General features: G+C 43.4%; 1 protein-coding gene across 3 annotated transcripts in view; it reads left to right on the top strand.

Annotated features, from left to right (window-relative positions):
• PALM2AKAP2 (PALM2 and AKAP2 fusion) overlaps window positions 1-20,751 on the top strand; it is a 446,352-nt gene that overhangs the window by 242,618 nt on the left and 182,983 nt on the right. For all 3 annotated transcript variants that reach the window (XM_059411096.1, XM_059411097.1, XM_059411099.1), the window contains exon 7: window positions 12,097-12,792. In XM_059411096.1, the coding sequence (XP_059267079.1) occupies window positions 12,097-12,792 (696 nt within the window). The remainder of the gene's footprint in view (window positions 1-12,096; window positions 12,793-20,751) is intronic.

The raw sequence follows: 20,751 nt of genomic DNA, 5'->3' as shown, positions 1-20,751 counted from the left end.
CTAGAACTTTCATTATCAGATGCCCCAGAAACTCTCTATTTAGCATAGAATGTACAGACACACAGGGGACCAGTCTGGGAGTCCTCCCCTGGTCCCAGTGGCTTGAACCTTCAACTCATTTGAAGCAGAAAGATTTACTGAGCTTGCATTCTACAGATTTCTGGAAACACTCAGGGAAAACTCAGAAGCTCTGCAGATCTGCCCTGGCCACCTCTTGTCCCCTGCACTGTTCCTCTGGCCCCACACTGCTACTCAAGTCTTCTTCTGGGCCACTGTCAGCAGTCTGTCCCTACACCCTGAGGAGCAGCTCATCTCAGGCCTCTGCTCTCTTCTGGTCCTGTGTTGTATGGGTTGGGACCCAGACTCTGCTCACAGATTCCCACAGTGAGAGTAACCCGAATTCAGGAATAAGAGAGAATTATGTACAACGTTAGACCTGTGGACACACCCGGAACCCTTGACTCAAGCCAAGCCCATCTTCAGGGAATCTCCATAGGCTACCTCATGACTATCTCCCAGTCCATCCTCATCATCTCAAAGGCCCAATTTCCTTCCTTGCAGCAAGAGGACCATCAGTCATGTCTGTCGACCCTCCCACACACATAAGGCCCCAGACAGAGATGGTCACTTGAACCTCACCATGGCCAGAGGCCTGCCTGTCGACTCCTGATTTCCTGTTCCTTCTCTCCCAGTGGTTGATATGGAAAAATCCATTCGCTTAGTGAAACTTCCCCCTCCCCCCATACACACAGAGCGTGTTCCTAAAAACATAACTGTCCAATCTCAGCACATTCTGGATCGTTGACCCGCGAGTCCGCAAATGGTCTAGTCGGTGCAGAACCGAGCTAATCCTAATCCGCATCTCAGTCTAGTGTCTGGGTCCTCTCCAGCATGGAATTGAAAAAGGGAACAAGATATCTGACAGAACGAAGGTGATATCAGTGGGGACCCAGAGGATAGGATGGATGTAAGAGTTGTGAAGGAGGTGGAGGCTAGGGGCTGACCTGGTTGTCAAGAGAGGGTGTTCAGGGCACTGGCTGGGATCCTGGGTGAATTGTGGCACCAACTAGCTGAAGTAGGGAGTCCAGGACAGGTGGCAGATGAGCACAGATGAGAGTTTTCTTTGGGACATGTTGAGTCTGAGGTGATTGGGGGGATCCAGTGGAGACGGGCAGGAAGCTGCTCCCTGTATCGTCTAGGAGGGATTGGCATTCCAGGATTCTGGGATGTGGTCCTGGCACGGGGAAGGAATCACATCACATAGCATTCTAGAATGTTCCTGCCTTCGCTTTCCCACTCCTCTTCGGGGGATACACAAATTCTTCTCTTTGTCTCATTCCCGTGGTTTCCTCCTCTCCTCTGACACTTTGACACACCTGCTGGCTGAGGTTCATGCCCGGAGGGTCTCCCCTCCCTGAATGGGCTTGTCAGGCTCTTTTCCCAAGAGGAGCTCGTCTCCCAGTTTTGCCCGGCCACAATGTCCTGCAACTGGGCTAACGGTGAATTCGCTGGTGGTTGTTATTTGGAATCTCAGGATTTTCTGGCTGAACCACCACCCTGTTAGACCCGATTATTAAAAGTATTAAAATTGTGGAATAGATTCTAGAGTTTGGGGAGCTTTTTATTTTTTTTTAATGTCTATAAAATAGGTCTTCTGGATGAATCAGACGCCCGACGCTACATTTCCAGTTTAAGGAATGAGCCCCGAGTTTATTTTTCAGTACTGTTGAAGGCATATTTCTAGTTTGATGTCCTGTGTTTGGTCAATCCCACCAAGCTCATAATGGCTCTTGTTAGCCCATCCCCTTCCCCCCCTCCCCGAACTCATTGTACTCTGAGAATCTAGAGCTTTCTGATGGATCTTTTAATACATAGAGCAGTCCTGGGGCTTGAGCTCTCTGGCCAGGATCTGTCCTACCTCAGCTACTCTGCTGAATACCAGTCACTGGGCAAATGCTTGTCTTTGTTTACCCTGATCCTCTGGTTCAGTGGCTGCCTCTGCGGTCCATTATGTAGGGCAGACAAGCTGCTGTTTCGGCAGTGAACCCACTGGGCCTCCCGACACTGTGCCTAATTGTATTCCCTGTTCTCTGCTACCAGATGCAGTAAATTACATTTCCTCCCAGCTCCCCGACCTGCCAATGCTCTGTTCACGAACAGCAAAACCATCACCTGGGCAGGACGGGACTAGCAGAGGAGCTGGTAAGTCCTGGGGAGCTATTTGGTTTTGATGCCGGGACTGGCCAAGGGGCCTGCATTTCTCTAAGCTTTAATAACAAGGGATGCCCAGATAACCTTCCATAGAGGACCCTGTCCTCAGCCCAGCCTCAGACACAGAAATTGCAGTGGCCACAGAGTGTAGGTGCTAGGCCCTGATGAGTAATTAAGGACGGAATAGAAAGGACTACTGAGAAAATCATAAGGTGTTTCCCCCCTACTTTAGTGGGGTCTCTCTCTCTCTCACGTTTATGGTCTTTATATCTCTCCTTATTCTCAAAGTTAATCTGTGCTCTTCCTCTGGGGGTTTTTATTTTCCATACTGGAAATGTACAAGAGCCAAGGAGCTATGATGGAAGCTGGGGGAAAATTACTTTCAAAGTGTATGAGTATGTTGCCAAATCTTTTGGGAATCAAGCTGCTTGTATATTATAAATATATATTCCAAGTATTCCCATTTCTGGAATTATTTCTGAGCTACTGTGGTGTATTTGGGGAAGGGGACTAACAATTTAAAGTATATGTTTCTTGCTAATGTTTTTCACAATGGTGGATTTTTAAAAAAAACATACCTTTACAAGTATAAAGTCTATAGAGAGCTGTGTTTTGCTCTGTTCGATACAAATGTGCCTCAGAAATCAGAACTGGCTGGACGTGAAGAATCAGTCTCTAAACCAGTCCTTTTACAATCCACACAGAAATGCACTGGGGGCCAGGGGCTCAAATGAAAAAAATGAATGGCCTAGGTGGCACAGTTAAGATCAATGTAGGTGAATTCAAATCCAATTTATGTTTTACGTAATCTAGGTAAGTTTATGTATAAAATAAATCACATAATGACACTTTTCATGGAACATAATAATCATGGGCTTTTAAACCAGAAGAAATCATTTATATAGGCCAAACAGAATGTTTTGTGAAGCAAATAGTCCCTCCTTCTTTTAATGAAACATACCCTAAAATGACAAATAAGTGGTGACATGGTTGACGTGTGCACTGATTCAGTAGCTACTGGGTATCTCTATAAACACCTTAGCATGTCACTTTTACAACTGACTCACAGAATTCTAGAACTGGTGTTGTCTGGTCAGACCCTGGCCAGGTTCGTGTGTCCCCGGACCGAGAAAGCAGTTCTCAGAGCCTGCAGGTGTGTAGCCAAGAAATCATTGTCAGAGGCTTAAGCCGTAAGCTCTCACGTGCTCCAAGAGCATTTCTGAAGTCAACTAGAGTGATGGCTGTTCAACAGTCACACACCTTACCTTCTGCCAGTATTAGAGACTTGGGTGCTGATCATTCCCAATAAGTGTGGATAAACAGCTTCCCAGGCCCTCTCTACAACATGCTCCTGGACCTTACAGGATGTGAGATACGATCCAACCAACAGACCTATGGATCAGCTCTGGGAGAGGATAGGGACAATATGATGACTCACTTTTAAGGGGTCTAGAAAGAGTTTGGGCAGCATCGATAGTCAACAAGTGTGACATGTAAGAGTAAGTAAGGTGTTAACGCAATTGGAGCTCCGGCTGTGTGGGAATACCTGTGTCATCGCAGCCTAGCCTCCTTCAAGTTGAAGGTGCTCCAGAAAAGTAATGATCCAATGGCAAATACATTTTCAGAAAAGAATTATGTGATCAGGATCTTCAAAAATAAGTGTATGTGTACTTCTGTTTATTACCAAAGAACCCATTTGCATAGATGTATCTAACTGTGGAAATATACACATGCAGAATCGTGGAAGGAATCGCATGTGGTGTGGCTAACTCCTTTGTCTAGACTCTTTTCGGAATTGAGTGTCCAGATTCATTATCAGTTATGGCCAACAGAGCGTGGCTGGCATACCAAATAACGGCACTCGCCCCCAGAATCCTTTCCCTTAGACATGACCCATCTTGCTTTATGAACATTCTTTTGGAAATTTGCACAATCTCAGGGCCATTTTATTTTTAAGTTTTCAATTTTTTTAAAGATTGTATTTGTTTATTTGAAAGAGGGAGTGGGGAGAGGAGTAGAGGGAGAGGGACAAGCAGACTCCATGCTGAGCATGGTGCCTGATGAAGGGCTCCTGGCCAGGACCTTGAGATCATGACCCAAGATGAAGTCAAGAGTCAGACGCTCAACCAACTGAGCCACCCAGGCATTCCTTGGGCCCATTGTCACTTGTCATTACTCAGCATTATGACAAATCTTCTGGTCATTTGGAGTTTGGAAGGTTTAGGCTTCTATATAAATGGGAATCTATTTAGCATCATTGCTTTTAGAATTAGGAAGCATCTATTGCAATCAAACATGAGGCCAGGCTTTAGCAGCCCTGCAAATGGATCCCCAGACCACAGTCATATACCTCTGTGATTGGAGTTTGTGTCCCTTCAGGAGCCCCACTCTGTCTAATTGTACTGACCATTGGGAAGTCCTTCCTCTGATGTCTGCCTCCATCTTCCACCCATCAGTCCTTATCCTGCTCCCTGGAGCCACTTGGAACAAACCTTGAGTTGATTTCCCTTTAGCTATTTGAAAATGACTATCATTTCTGGCCTTTCCCAGATCCCCAGTCTGCATCCCCTTAGCACCCACAGCACCCAGTCTCTTTGGCTGTCTCAAAATTAATAAAATGGCTTGGAGATACCCTCTGCTATCCTTGCCCCTCCCAACTGAACCCTCCCCACTTTGCCTCTTGTCCCTCAGATGTGCAGTGCGTGGACCTGCCCCATGCACTCTGGACCTGCCCCATGCACTCTGGGGTGGGCTGATCTCCATCCCCGCCCCGAGAGCAGGGTGAGAATCCGCAGACCATGGGACTCACTCTGCTGGTGCTGTGGTCTCTCAGCTTCAGGTTCAACCTCTGCTCAGCCTCATTCCCTTGATCCAGTGTAGTCATTGTTCCAGAATCATTTCCACTGAAACATGTAGCAGTTTTCTCTAATTGTGCACATACTGCTTTCACTGCTCAGAGAAACTACAAAATTCCTTATTTCTTAATTTCAAAAGGCAAAAGTAAGAATGAGCTATATACCTTTCTGCCCTTTGTATATTTGATGTAACTGTTGAATTTCTTCTTGTTAGATTGTTCCTTGTAAGTGTCAGGGCCTCATGAGGTCACTTAGGAGCATCTGTGAAAGGTGGGGAGGGGAATGGTATAAAGGGATTTGGTAGTCAGGGCTCAGCTGTTCTGTCCCATTTCAGACACAGCAGCTCCTCTGTCCTTGGGTTTATATATTGTATTTCTGCCTCAGATTTCCATCTGAATAAAGCTTTTCACAGTTTTGAAAATAGAAAACCTTTCTTCTCTAGTGCTGGGATTTTTATAGCTATTGATTGTAGCACCTCAAAGCCTTGCTTTTCTTCTCAATTTAGTATCACCGGAGATCTGAAAACAAGCTTCCATTATTTTTCTTCATTTCATTGATGAAAACATGGCACAGTTAGAACCAAAGTCAGAGGCCTGTGACACACTGTTGGGGTCTCCTGGCCCTTGAGAACCCTAAATAGGCACCTATGGGACATGCTCATTTAATAAGTAACAAGTTCTGGCAACTGTCTTGACAACCCAGGCACATGTTTCTGTCTCGTCCACAGTAATGTAAGGGACTTTGTGATGATCCAGATGATCTTAATCTCTGGCTTTGCTTAAATTGCCTAAAGAACTTGAACAGAAAGAAAATGAAATTCATCTCTATACCTTCCGCCCGATGAACCCTTCCTGGGTCTTGGTGGTCTCCACTCTTTGAAAATGAACTTTAGAATTTAGCCAGCCACGATGGCAAGCTACTTCTACATAATTTATGTAATTCCTTCCTTCTTCTTTGTTTAAATCAAAAGAACTCCAGGTGTCGGCTTCTAGCACCTTTACTGGCGTCTAAGATTCTTGAGACAAATTTATCAATAAGGGAACTGATTCCTGGGTCTAAAGCACTGAGATCATTTATGTCTCTCAGTGCTTCATTATTTTTTGAGCTTCTCCACTCATCTGGGCTTCACTTCCCTCTTAGCAATATTCTTTGGCACTCTCAGACTGAAAACTGTCCTTCTTGAGCAAGAAAGTGGAAGCAAAATCAGATATGGGAAATTGGCTTGTGCTCTTCTCAGCCATGATGTCACACCTTTCCAGACTTATTTCTGTCAGTACTAAGGTGTCCTGGGAAAGCAATCGTTCCAAGAAACTTGTGATGACTTGTTTTAAAGGTAGAGATTGTCTAACTGCTGGGATGAGAGAAAAAATCCACTCTGAATTAATTTCCTCGCTTGCATTTTTTTTTTCCATCACAGCAGCCAAGTTTGTACTTCCATCCCCCAGAGAAGGTATGAGCATATATGTATATGCATAGTCATGTGCCCAAAGGGAAATGACCGCATGTATGTATGTTCACTGAGTAAGCCAAGTGTGTGCATTGTTTCTCCTCCACATTCCAGGTGTGATGTTAGCTACTGGGTGTTCAGTATATTGCGGGGGTCTAATGACAGTGGGCTGTGTCATATTTTATTTTACATGTGGACCTTCAGGCTTATACCTCTTCCCACTGATCCCAGTGAGTCAGAACAAGTGAGCTGCTAGGAGCTGGAGTCGAGGGACCTAACATGATTGAATTTTCTGTCCTCATGGAACACAGTGTCTTGTTTGGTCTGCTCTTGGCTTGATTCTGAAATGGAATCATGTGGTTGGTCACCCCACCCCTCCCTTGGGTCATATGCTCTTGTTCCCTCTTCCCTAGGCTCCATAGTGCCTGTATAGCTACCTTCTCCTTACCAAAGCTGAAGGAGCAGGGAACACGAGAGTACCTAGAACTGTTGGCATAAGCTTGCATTGAAATCAAGCATTCTCTGTGGCTCAGAACCATGTCTCTGGGCTGTGCAGTGTGCCAGTAGGTTCACCTCCTGCCCCCACCCTGGTTTTTAGGCAAGTACCTATCACAGGGGCCTCCCCTCTGAACCACACCTGGCTATTTTCAGAACCAAGAGCCTAGGATTAACAATCGGAATTAGACTGCCTCTGTTTCTTTAAGGTTCTCCTTATTTACCAGAGGGTAGGGTGGAGCAAGGACCTAGTAAACCAAACCCAGAGGCCTGGCGTCAAAGCTCCAGTTGCATCATTCATTCCTATCCGTTGCAGAAACTCACCACTATGGTTTTTATTCTTCCTTGACAGTCATGAACATCTACTCCCCCATCTAGGTTCTTGGAAAGCATAGCAAAAATGCTTTATCCATTCCAACCTTATTGTCATGTATGTCGTGTTAGGAGATCAGTAATTAAATATATCATTTTGTAAAAACCTACTTTCAGATTTCAGTTATCCTGTCATTGAGACTTCCATCAGACCATCTCCATTCTCTCTTCTCTGGCTCCAGAATCTTTCTCAAGGGAGGAAATACTCATACTTTCCTGGAAAGTATGAGTATTTCCTACTTTCCAATGTATGTAAGTATTTCATACTTTCCAATTTCATACTTTCTCAATGGAGGAAGCTCTCATACTTTCCTGTATGTCCATGTGGCTCTCAAAATCTCTTCCAGGGGCTCCCCCAGAAAACCCCCTCTCCTCAGAAACAGCCCTTCCTGACTTGTTTTCAGTAAGCTGAGCACGGACCCCTCATCTCTACACAGATTGTAGTGTATCCCATGTGGCGAGGGAAAGCTTAAGGGAAGAGAGAGGAAGAGAAGGGAGTATATTTTGTGGTTAGACATGAGAGCATGACCTAAGTGAGAGGCCTTTGGTAAACGGTGTGCATACATCAAAAATAAAATGTTAAATTCAAAATGTAAGTCTCGTTTCTGTACTGGTTCACATTCACCCTGCTTCACATTTGAAATATTATCGGCTGAGAGCTGGAGCAAAAAAAAAATGCTTATTTATAAACAGCATATTTAAGATAAATGTTCACACTTCCTGTATGGCTTTCTGAATGTCTGGTAACATTCTTGTATGTGTATCCATGGAGTCTAAATGCTGCTTTCATGTTAAGCAAGAGCTTCTCAAAGTGTTCACCTAGGTACCCCTTCCTAGAGAGGAAAGTGGATGCAGACAAATCATGGGAGGCCAGATCCTGACGAAATCTGCTAAAAATCTGTTTCCTTTGAAGCCTTGTTTTACCTGGGGGGCGGGGGGGAGAGTATGGATGGATGTGGTATTTTATGGCATAATGTATTCAGGCTTATCTTATTGGCAAAATGTCTTAACGATGTTCTACTCCCATATTCTAGAAATATTGAAAAACAGTGTACAACATGTAAATACAAATACTAATATGTCACCCTAATGAAACCATGACCCCTGTGGTTCAGTCCTAGAGCCATGTCACCTTTAACAAAATATGGTTTAAAATCACACACACAGAAACAAAACCAAACAAACAAACAAAAACACAACATTAAAAAAGGAATTCTGTTCCTTACCTGTTTTTCCTGAAGGATATTATAAGGACTCCAATTCATATCCCCACCCAGAAGCATTTCTCACTTGTCCTTTTCTTTATTCCCCATATCTCCACTACCACCACAAAAATGTACCCTCTTTTTCCACAGCCCATGTAGCTTTTACACCCTCTCCTACTGAACTCCTTGCTTCTCCGCTCTTTTTTGTGTGCATCTACTCAGGTGTTCTAGCATAGAACTCCCCCTCACCCCCCTTTCTGTCTCGTCTCTGATTCTGGAAACAGGCAAAGACAAAATGAAGGTTGGGGGTTAGGATGGTGGAGAGAGGAAAAGTGGACCAACAATGACAGCGTTCTCATTGGTGGGCAGAAGAAGAAGGGCATCTCCAAAGAGTCCCATGCTAATAATTTGTACCTGATCACATATAGATCTAAAAATAGACATGTTTTGTTCCATAGTCTGTATTGATAACAGATCAGTGTGTCATTTTGTTCACATATTACTAGATGCTTGGGGAATAATTAGATATTGGACCTATAACTGGCAATCATTAGCATCATCCTTACTTATAAATATGTCCCAGGAGTGTTTTAATAGTGATAGGACATAATATTTTAACCCCCAAACTGTGCATTTTAATGTAATTGCCATATTTAAAGAACAAACCTTGGAGTCCACACACAATTTTAAATGCCTAGTCTGTTTCTCTGGTGACACACTTGGTGGGAAATCAGGAAATAACCGAGACAAATATTTCTCTTGACGTCACCATCCTTGTGGGAGCCCATGTACTTCGGTGACAAATATCGGTTGGCCTCTCACTGTGTCACTGAAGGAAACTCAAGATCTTTGTGTTGAATAAGTGAAACTTTCAAAACGGACATAAGGAAAATCAAGCATTGGATCTGGCTTCACAATCTGTTTAGTTAAGTGTTAACTGTGAACGGACTGTATCTTATTACCCAACAGATGAAATAGTATCATGGCTGTTTCTCTAACCAGTTCAAACATTAATTACTGTGTGTACCTTTTCATTGGTGTCATGTTATACAAAGTCTTTGTGACTAGATAGTAGACTTTTCAATTAGTAGTATTTATTTCACCGGTATTTGTAGATCAGGTACCGTGTAGACAGAAGGCTCTAAGGTAGGTGCTGGTGGGTAGGGGAATGGTAGAAAGATGTCAGGCAGAAAACTCACCTTTAGGGATCCTAAAAATCCAGGGAGCTAATAAAACATTTCCACAAATGATTATACCCCTGAGTGGAAAGTGTTAAGTGACTTCAGAGAGGTTTGGAAGTGTTCAGAGAGCTTAAGAAGAGAGAGAAGTCTTGGAGATGGAAGGACCAAAGAAACCTTCTGAAAGTGGGGAGGCAGCTGGCTGGCTGGCCATCGCATCCTATGGTCCTATTTGGATGGATAGAAACTCTGAAAGGAAAGCCAGTTCATGAGAAGAGAATCTTAAAAGCAGGAAAAGTTTAGGTGTGGGGTGGTGTTATTTGATTACGCTAAAAAGGGGGGGGGAGTTGAAATGATCATTTGGATCTTCTTAACACCCTTGAGGAACATGTAGTTATTCAAAAAGAGGTAGGGACTCAAAGGCAATCATAACCCGAGATGCCCCCACGGGAAAGGCAGGTCAGGTAGGGAAGGATGCTGAGTTCTGGGAATAGAGCAAAGTTTGCTACGGTTGGAGCAGACTGTGGGATGGGAGGGGCTGCGAGACAAGGCTAGAAAAGAAGTTGCAGACAAATTCCCAAGGGAATGATATGCCAAGCTAAGAAGTTTGGCGTTTGTCCTATATAGATGCAGGAACCCACAGAGCATTTGTGAAGAAGGTGTTGTGGGCTGGATGGAGCACAGGTTAGTGGAGCCAGTAGACTTTTTTTTATAAGTGGCCTGATTGTAAATACTTTAGACATTGTGGACCACATATGGTCTCTGTCATCTATTCTTTGTTTTTTTTTTCTTTTTTCCTTTTCTCTTTCTTAAATTTCCCTCCTTCTTTTTTTCCTTCCTTCCTTCCTTCCTTCCTCCCTCCCTCCCTCCCATTTCCTTTTTATAGTATTTTCAAAACAAGTTTTGGGCTACCTTTGCCCCCTGCTCTGAGAAGGGGCAGGAGGAAGTGGGCAAAGCTGTTGTGTGGAGAGCAGAGGGGGGCCTGGCCTGAGGCAGGGGCAGCAGAAGAGTCGTGAGGAGATGCAAGGGGAGAGGTCAGAAGTGGAATTAGTGGCTCACAACAGTTTGGCTGTGGATGAAATGAAGAAGAAAAGGACAAATCAGGTGTGATTCTGAGGCTTCTCGCTCGAGAGACTATGTGGTACTGGTATTATTGAAAACCAAGAAGACTAGGGGGGAGTCTTTAGAGAAGGTGAGTTCGGTGTTGAAGTTGCGGAGTTTGAGGTAACCCCTGGGTCATCTAAGGAAAGCGTGCCCCGGGCCGGTTGGCTTCCTGGGAACAACGCTTGCTTGGTGTCCTAAGCATCCAGAATGCGTGCCTCGGAGGGAGCCTCAGAAGTAACAGATTGGAGAGGCTGGAGTGTCACACAAGACTACAGAACAGGAGAGAGCAGGTCTTTAGGAAGCCCAGATTGGTGGCAAGATTTGGGATAAGTTGGAGAGGGCTAGAGTGGACGGGGGGAGCTGGGAAGAAGCCCTTACCGTAACCTAGGGAAGAGGAAATAGTGTCTCAGATTGAGTAGTGGCCGTGGAAGAGAGAGAAGGTGACTGAGGAGAAAGATGGTATGGGGCAGAATCACGAGGATTTGGCGCTGTGCGCATGGCCAAAGCAAGAAGCCTTTTGTGATCATCGTCCTCCAATTCCAGTTGCTATGGGATGCTGCTACCTCCGTCTTGTTCTTTTTCTAGTCCTTGTTTCAGAAACGCAGCTCGGTGATTGAAGTAGTCTCAGAGCATATAACTTGACTGGTTTGTAGCTTCAGTTCCTGTAGACAGCCTAGTTCAGAGCACAGTGGAGGATAGCCATGCCCCACCAGCAAAATCTTTTGCATATTCTCCATTCACAGTAAAAGGAGATGCAGAAAACAAAAACAAAAACAACAGTAGACCGCTTGGTGAAAAAGTTAAAAAAAAAAGATTTAAGATTTTGGAATTACAATGCTTCTTAACCAGGACCTTTAAAATTGTCTATAAGCCTCGGGTAAGCTGTCAATCAAAATAAACTTGCATGTGTGCCAGCCTCCCAGAAATTCATTACAAGGGATGTACATGGTCGCTTGTGGTCTTACGTTAGCAGATCTTCCTTAGAAGTGTAAGTGCCAGTGAGATGTGGCAACTCTGTATATCTGGCTTCCCGGTGCAGTAAGCTGCTGTGTGCAAACACATTTATAACCACCTTTGTCCACACTGTGCACTCACTCTAACACTCAAGATGCTTGGCAGTTAGACTAGAAAGGGCACAAAGCCCTTTTTTTGGTGTCTGTTTGGCAATTAACCATTCACTGGCTTTTTTTGTTGTAACATGCACTTCCTTTCTCTTGTTTTCATTCAAGCTGTGTACGCCATGGAAATTAATGTGGAGAAAGACAAACAAACAGGAGAGACCAAGATTCTCTCTGCATCCACCATTGGCCCAGAGGGGGTCCATCAGAGAGGAGTCAAAGTCTATGATGATGGTACCAAAGTAGTGTATGAGGTGCACTCGGGAGGCACTGTGGTAGAAAATGGAGTGCACACGTTAAGCTCAAAGGATGTAGAAGCACTTATTCAGAAGGCGGGACAATCAAGCTTCAGAGGAGGGCACGTGTCAGAAAGAACTGTGATCGCAGATGGGAGCCTTGGCCACCCGAAGGAGCCCATGCTCTGCAAGGAAGCCAAGTTAGAAATGGTACATAAGTCTAGGAAGGATCATTCTTCTGGGACCCCAGGGCAGCAGCCCCCAGCCCCCAGCACAGAAGGGCCCGAGGCCAACTTGGATCAGCCAGTCACCATGATTTTCATGGGCTACCAGAATATTGAAGACGAAGAGGAGACGAAGAAGGTGCTAGGCTATGATGAAACCATCAAGGCGGAGTTGGTCCTCATTGATGAAGACGATGAGAAGTCATTGAGGGAGAAGACCGTGACGGACGTGTCCACCATCGATGGGAATGCAGCTGAGCTTGTGTCCGGGAGGCCGATCTCAGACACCACAGAGCCCTCATCCCCAGAAGGGAAAGAAGAGAGCCTGGCCACAGAGCCAGCCCCAGGTACCCAAAAGAAAAAGCGCTGTCAATGCTGTGTTGTCATGTGACCACTTCTTTCTTCCCTTTTCTTCCGGGCAGCCTCTGGGCTCTCCACCACTTCTGTAGACCTCACTGTACCGCTAACGGCAATACTGTCAGCTGGAAGCAAACACCTGCCTTGCCTTGCAGTTGGATTGCTTGGGTCTCTCTTATTTTTGTCCCCCTTCCATTTTTCTCCAGTTTCCTCACCTGAGAGACAACGTGCATGTGTGTGCTTCATTCTTTCCAAGAACTTACTTTTCCTCTAAACCTTTCCTTGTGTCTTCAAGAGTGAATCAATTTCTTACTGCTCGATTGGAATGGACTCTCCACATCAGCCAGTTCTATAGTAGCCTTAACTCACTTGACTGGAATCGAACCCGTGGCCCTGGGGGTTTCCTGTTGTAGCGTGTTCCTATAATGTAGTCACACATCACCACGTCGCTGACTTCCCACTTGCCTCCCTTGCTGTGGATCTTTGCTTTTATATCGTGTGTGGCAAAATGCTGTGGGCTCTAGCTGGTTGCCAGCGTGGCCAAAAGTGGACCTTATACTTAGTCTGTTCAATCTAGGGTGATGCTTTTTGCTGCCTTACATAAGCTTCCAGATTACAGTATTGTGCATCTATGACTTTCCATCTGTTAAAACTGAAATGACGTTGATGTAAAAGAAAAGGAACCCAGTGCTTGTCGCAGCTGAAATGTAGGGACTGATTCCATAACCCGCCCATCAGCAGCCGTCTCTTTCTGTGGCTTACCTGATGGACCCTTTATATACGAAGCACCATTTTTAATTTTCTAAGGACATGAAACAAACATTGTTTTGAGCATTCGTAGTAATCTCTAAACTTAGGCATATCCATGAGCCTTGCTTCTATTCTCTCAGAAAAAAAAAATGTAAATTTTTATATTGTTTTCTTTTTCACGGATATTTTCTGATCATGTTAATCTATTTTCAACGAAGGGATCATTTTGAGGAGTATCTCTGCAGTGACCATATTTCTAGAACAGTCTTTTTGACCAACTGTGGTTGCTGCCAAGCTTCCATTTCATTGTGGATGGACGGTGCTGGAACTGAATTTACCTGTTCATCTCCCCTTCCCACTTGATTACAGAGCCTTACTTCTGGACTCTTTTCTTTCTGTCCCATGAGAAAGAGAATGTTTCCCATAATGTCACCATGCAGGTTGATCCACCCTTCAAAATCAGCTTGAAAATGTAAAAATGTGTAAGAAAGACGTGTCTTCTCCACGTTAAGTCCTTAAATTCATTCCACAAGTACCGGCTGAGTGGCACATAGCGGAGCTTCTTAAGGCATGTTTCTTAAACTTCTGGAGATTTCAGAACATCAGAGAATAGTTTTTTGGTTGTTGTTTTTTTTTTAAATCTAGAACACAATGAACAATTTAAATAAATTCTTAGCATTCTCCCAAAGCAAACAGCCAGGTGTATAGTAAAACCAAAGGGAAGTAATAGAGTAAAAAAATAATACAGTAATAAAATAAAGATGTAACATTTTAACTGGTTTTAATAACAGAGATCTCTTAACCTGAAGTTATTTGCCCAGATGTTCATAGCACTATTGCAAATCATTCACAAAATATATCTATGTTCCATGGAACATAGTTTTAAAAAACATAAAATAAGTCATGCTCCCTCAAGTCAAACCTCTGTGGAAAGCAGACAAGAAAAAAAAAATTAGATAGTCTTGAGAGAATTTCTTTATGGAATCAACTAAATTTGTCCTAAACATAGTTTTCTCAGTGCTAAATCTAACTGTTACTATTTTAAGTTTTGTGGCTTGAACTTATATTCCAAATGGAAAGGGGGAAAATGACATTTTTATTGCGAAAAGTTCATTTCTCTCAAATAATTATATTTCAGTGAGCACAAAGTAAGTCATTTTATCACCAACGGGTAAGCAGAAAAAGTCAAGAAGGGACAAATAAAGGAGCTAAATTCTGCTCCTAAAATGATTCCATCAATGGCTTCCTTTTGAATAGTGGAGGGGGTTCCCTCTAAATGATCTCAGGTTCACCAAAGCAGCTACAGTTGAATTAGGCTGCTGTCTTATCTCGGAATAACATCTGGTTTTGCTGCCTAGAAATCTCCCCACTCGACTTCACACTCCTCAGTCAATGGTCACTTAGGCTTCCTTTAAATGTTGAAGAGAACGACATGCCAGATAAACTTATTCACGTAGAAAATGAAAAAAGTTTGAGTGTTTGGACAATCTATTATTTTAATAATTTATTTAATAAAGAAACAATCTAAAAGTTTATCATAACTTACCTTTTTTTACTCACTTAGGGGTTAATATTATTCAATAGGAGTTTTTAAAAGCACAGTTAGTGAGGGGAATGGTAGAATGTAGAACCCTTGAGCTTGCTGTTTGATAACCAGAATCAGTCTGGTTCGAGGACAGAGAATTCCCAGAAATGTTCTACCCATCCTGCCGTAGTGAGCTAGTTCTTCATGAAGAAAATGATCTGCCCCTTTCACAGCAGCCCTACACAAGAGATCTGAAAGACCAATGATAACCTGCACTTTCATTCATCAGTTATTATTATAGGAATTAACAAATTACATGAATTAGAAGTCTCTTTATAATTTTACTATTAAATCTTATTATTAGAGCCTTTAAAGTAAGACATGTTACCTTTAGTAAAATGATATGTGGCCATAGGAAGTGGTTTGTTTGAATATGGCATTTATGTGCTTATTTTTCATCCTTTTCTTATCAAAATAGAGGATTTAGGCTCAGCCAGTACTTTTATGGGATGAGACCTATAATCTCACCTACAGCATCAAGTAACTACATAATGAACATATCCTCAGTGTCGTGATTGAGAACGTTCCGCCTTCCCTGCCATCATTCTCTCTGTAAAAACTTTATTATGTGTGGTATCAAACCCTCCAAAAATACAGGGTACTGGCTTCCATAATCTGACAAGTTAAAGAACCAGTAATGAAGCTGCAAGACCATAGTCTTTTTGAGACAATGGTTCGTTGGGTTGTCTTCTAAAACTAAATAATCAGTTCCCCCTTAAACGGAAAGAGAAAGAGAGAAAGGAGGGATATTTCATTTCTTAGAAATAGATTTTCAGTGGCATTGAATTAAAGATCTTTTAATGGTTAAAATGGTAAAGTTTAACGTACATATCCTTACAAATCTCAATGACTTGTATATCCTTGCCTTTGTTTTCTTTGATGTGCAATAGGACAGACTAAGGGGAATTTTTTTTTTTTTTAACCTTGTACCTCTTTTGCCCTTAATTCTATTAATTACTTTTATAAGCAAAGTGAGTTGCCTCTAAAAGTGATTTGACAGTGTCCAGGGACATCACTAATACTGGGACCAGAGAGGGTGAGGAGAGAGGGCATTCCCTTCTGGCCAAACCCAACACATGGTTTCCTTCAGCCTCCTGAGCAAAGACTTTCAGGAAACTTAGATTTGACTCCTTTCTGAATTGCAATTATACATGTATCAGCTTTAAATTCCCATCAACTCCATTTTACTTCCTGGTCATAAATGTGTTTGTTCCTTCATACAAGTAGAATGCTTTATTTCGGTTAGGGTCAAGTTTTTTATAAAAGGAGGGAAAACATCAAGATGCAGGAACCTCTCTGGAGCAAAACATTCAGGCCAAGTGCGAAAACGGCTCCTGTCTCTTCGCCTCCTGCAGAACTTCATTTCAAGGGACCACTGAATACCCTTGCAATGAACACTTATTTCCTGCCATTGAACCAGGGTTGCGAAAGCGGAGGGAGGGAATATGGTGACAGAGGCAAAACTCGAACCACTAAACCAGCTCTTCCTTTTTACAAAGCACCCTGTCGATTTAAAACACAGGCGAACACAAAATATTCACAGAGGACGTTTTGTTGTTGTTCTTGCTGAAGATCTAGAAGCTCAGATCTCCCTTTGTCAATGGACTCACTGTGGAGTTCAGCTCACCAAAGGGCCCCTTCCTTGTGGGGATAGTCTCATCTCCCAAAGGGTTACTTTGTTTACAGTAAACACCCCTCCAAGGCAAGCAGTTTTAAGTTGTATTTTTGCAACATGTACCTTCAGTCATTGGAACCACAAAGAAGGTTTGAAACCTCATAAATATGCAATCTTTTAGAAGCTCCTCAGTTTACTTTGTATCAAGGTATATAGAACTCCACTGATGAGGATAGAACCAGCAAATATCCTTTGTCCTGCTGGACGGTACAACCCAGCAGGTAAATGGAGTGACGGTGGTATATATCACAAACCAGCTCCAAGAAACCAGCAAGATGAGCTCTTTGACTCTAGCTGCCAGCGGTCATTTATAGCCTTCTTCTGGTCTTTTCAGGAATACTGGCCTGCATTTTCTAGGGACAAAGAAAAGCCAGGCTTTCGTGATCATAGGAGCACAATGCAATTATGTGTCTGTATTTTCATAGTTTCAGTGAACTCTAGGATAAAATTCTCATTTAAAAAAAAAAAAACCAAAATACTTATTATTTGAATGTAGAAAAAAATAAAATAAAACTTACATCCTGAAAGGTTGCAAAAGGGCAATTTCCCTGGGGATCCCTAGACCAGCCTCGCCCATCCCCCTTCATTTTTATATGACTTAAATAGGCCTCTGCTTCCCCTCTCCACTCAGTCTAACCTAAGGTCAGAACCATATCACAAAACCTTGCTTTCAACTTGAAAATATAAGATGTAATTTTGGGGATCGCAGGTTTTCTGCATCAAAGATCTGGACCGCCTTAACTTTTGTAAAAAACAAACAAAACAAAAAAACAAACCAGTTTTTCAAGGCTCTCTTTTACTAAGCAGGAAACCAAAATGTTTCCTGAAAATTAATGACTTTTTTATATTTTGTGACTATTTTCTAAGTTTCTATAGGTTGAGGTGTAAATGGTCATCTTCTCCCCATAATGCCTCTTCCTGGTCAGTGGGGGGGCAGGGGAGCGGGGCCTCTTTTTTGCAAGTCACTGCATTTTTATCAAAAGAAAAGTATATTTCATGAACCATAAATTAAAAAAAAAAAAAGTCCCTAGACTTCAGGCAGTCCTTCTGGAGTGAAAGAACAAAAATACAGAAAGAAAAGAATTACAGGGTGGCTTTCCTTTTATTTTCCTATGGTTAATGTACTGTATGGTATGTATGTTTACAGAATGTATCTGCCTTGTGATGTGAACAAATGAATGACAAAAACAGAGTTCTGATGTGCCATTTTAAAGTTTGCCTTAGCATTGCTGTTTATGTTCTTCTTTTCTGTCCTTTAAAAAAAAAAAATGCAGGTTGTATTCCAAAGCTGTATTAACACAACATTCTCTTCCCCGCCCCTACCCAGCCCTCTTCAGAGCTGTGAATTCCATCACAGGAGCCTTGAGGCAGAACCTTGCTGGTCAGACCCAGAGGGAATACAGTGGACATTGCTTGGACATTGTCTATGTCCATCTAGCAACCAAGCATGTTCCTATGTTCTCATCTGGGTCTGAATGTCACGCTCTGACACTCCTGGGCAGGCCATAGACAGCATAAGATCTTCTGCAGTCCTTCTTACAGTGAGGGGATGGGGACTTACTTGTGGACCCCCTCTCTGGGTCTGGGAGCATATTTTTAAGCACAAGTAGCATAGCTTGTGAAAGCAAGAGAGATGGACTCAAATGGTGTGATTGAGCCATAACTGAGAGGTGTGCCCATTCATAAGATGAGTACCATAGGGCTGGGAGTAAGGAGTGGCCATTAGAAATGGAATATTTTACATTTATGTATTTTTTTAAGGAATGATATTTTTATAATGAAATGTATATGCATTATGAAGCTTGAGTTTGAAAACAATTTTGATTGAGTTATTTCTCCATTCCGTTAAGGTAACTTTCTGGTGACTTCAGCACAAGCCCAGACCTTGAGAGGCATGATCAAAGGTCCTGTGGCCTGCCCATGTGCCTCCACTGCATGAAATCCAATGTTTCCAAACAGACCTATATTGTAAGATCAAGCTTTCTATGCCTGTCATTAGATAAACCATGTCTTGATAGCTTGATAGCTCTCTGGGCTACATCTTTAATGATAAATAATGATGTTTTTCATGAAAGGGGATAGCCATTTTAAGTGTAAGGCAACTCTAGCAATGATCAAAGTCCAAATATTTCACATATTTAAGGACTGATCCCTGTGTTGGAGATTAAGGGACCACTCACTATGGTACATTTAAATGATATGGATAAAATGGTGCGTCAGAAGCCTCTGGCCATAAACCAACAATATAAAACTTAGGAGGTATAATTGGCCTTGTAAATACCAAAGGTGCTGCACCACATTTTCAGAGTTAAGAAGACACAGGAAAGAATTGTCTTTATCTATCCACTAATGAGATTCTGAATTTTTAGAGTTCCTGGATCCTCCCCCCTCCACCAATTTTCTGCCAAGCTCCCAAGTTCCAATTGCAATCAAACTCAGTTTCCTAAAGATCTTCACCCACACCTGTTCCACTGAGGGACAGAACAGCGTAAGCCTCGGAGTCTGCTTACCACCCCTATTAGATTCTCTTCCCAGACAGCATCCTTGCTCCAGACAGGCCCTTTTTCTATGACCTTAAAAGACCAAGAGCCTTTTCCAACAAGGCAAGGTCAGAAGCATTCTCTCCAACTGAAGAAAAAGAACCCCTCCGGGTCCCATGCAAATCATTTCGATTCTGTCATCACTAGAATCCCTCCAACAGGCCCAATTCAAGCCCAGCTATGAACGCCAGTGTCATGGAGACAGCTCTCAAAATGCAGGAGCTATGCAACTGCCTGAAGGTGCTAAGGGAGAGCGGTTTGGCTCTCTTCTCTTATCACACGGGAGCCTCACAGTGTTGAGCTGAGGCGGACTGTTGGGGAGGCGTCCAGGTCCTTGATTTTGCAATCAGTCTTTAGAGACAGAGAAACCACCAGGCGATGTCTGATCCGAGCTGTTCTGGTGCAGCTTTAACACCAATTCCGTGATATCCTATTCTGGCCAGCAGAAAGAGTCCTGTCCTTCGCGGGGTTCTGGAACATTCTCTCCTCCTCTCAAGCTCCTGACATAGTAAAGTTAAAAAATCACACAGGGGTTCCAGAAAATGTTGTGTCTGATGCAGCTTTTCAGTGAATGTAGGTTGTTGATGGAATTTTCAGCTTTAGCAGTTCACTCGGGGTGAGTGACATCTCTGTAAATATTTCCATTTCTGTGGTTGGTTGGGGGGTGGGGTGGGAGCCTGTCGTGCTGACTCTGAATTAGACTTGCTGGGCTAGCTGCTGTACTTTGTAACCTGAAGTGTACTTTGACTGTTCTCTTTCCTTCAGATGAAAAACAAAACAAAAACTGACTTCAGAAATAACACTGCCAGCGACAGCCCAGGGCTGTACTTGTAGCTTCTCTCTGTTCCTCTGTACAGTATTAATAGACAATAAACTGCCTTTTCACTGCATCTACCTCTGAGTGTCTGTGCCCCGATTCTTTCCCACCCCCCAACTGCCACGGGTGCATGTCAGGCCAGACTGCCTCAGGGGGCGCCTTCGACCGCTCGCTAATGCCAAACCCTAATCCAGTGCCTTTCAAACTGGAGTGTGCCTCAGAATCACGTGGCGGGACCTGCCAAGAAGGGGGAAGCTCAGTCCCACCTCTGGAACTCCCATTCAGGTTCCTGGGTGCGGCCTGCTCACCTGCCTTGCTAATCATGTCTCCAGGTGATTCTGATACATGGGGTTCCTGGCCCGACCGTGGGTTGGGGGGCCCCGCCGGGGGCATCCCTGTGGCCTGCCTGTTCCAGCTGGTTTCCACACTAACTAATCTGCTTTCCCAGCACCTTCTCTCTCTCACCTGCTCTTGCACATCTGTCTCCACACCTGTCGTCTTTGTTCTTGTTCCTTGCAAACCCCTAGCTGTGGCATTGACCGTGATCCCCTGGGTCCAACTTGGGCTGCCCCTCAGGCAGTA

This window comes from Mustela nigripes, chromosome 9 (genome assembly GCF_022355385.1).
Source record: "Mustela nigripes isolate SB6536 chromosome 9, MUSNIG.SB6536, whole genome shotgun sequence".
Taxonomy (NCBI): Eukaryota; Metazoa; Chordata; class Mammalia; order Carnivora; family Mustelidae; genus Mustela; species Mustela nigripes.
The sequence above is the reverse complement of the archived record's forward strand: the minus strand, read 5'-3'. Positions and strand labels throughout refer to the sequence as shown.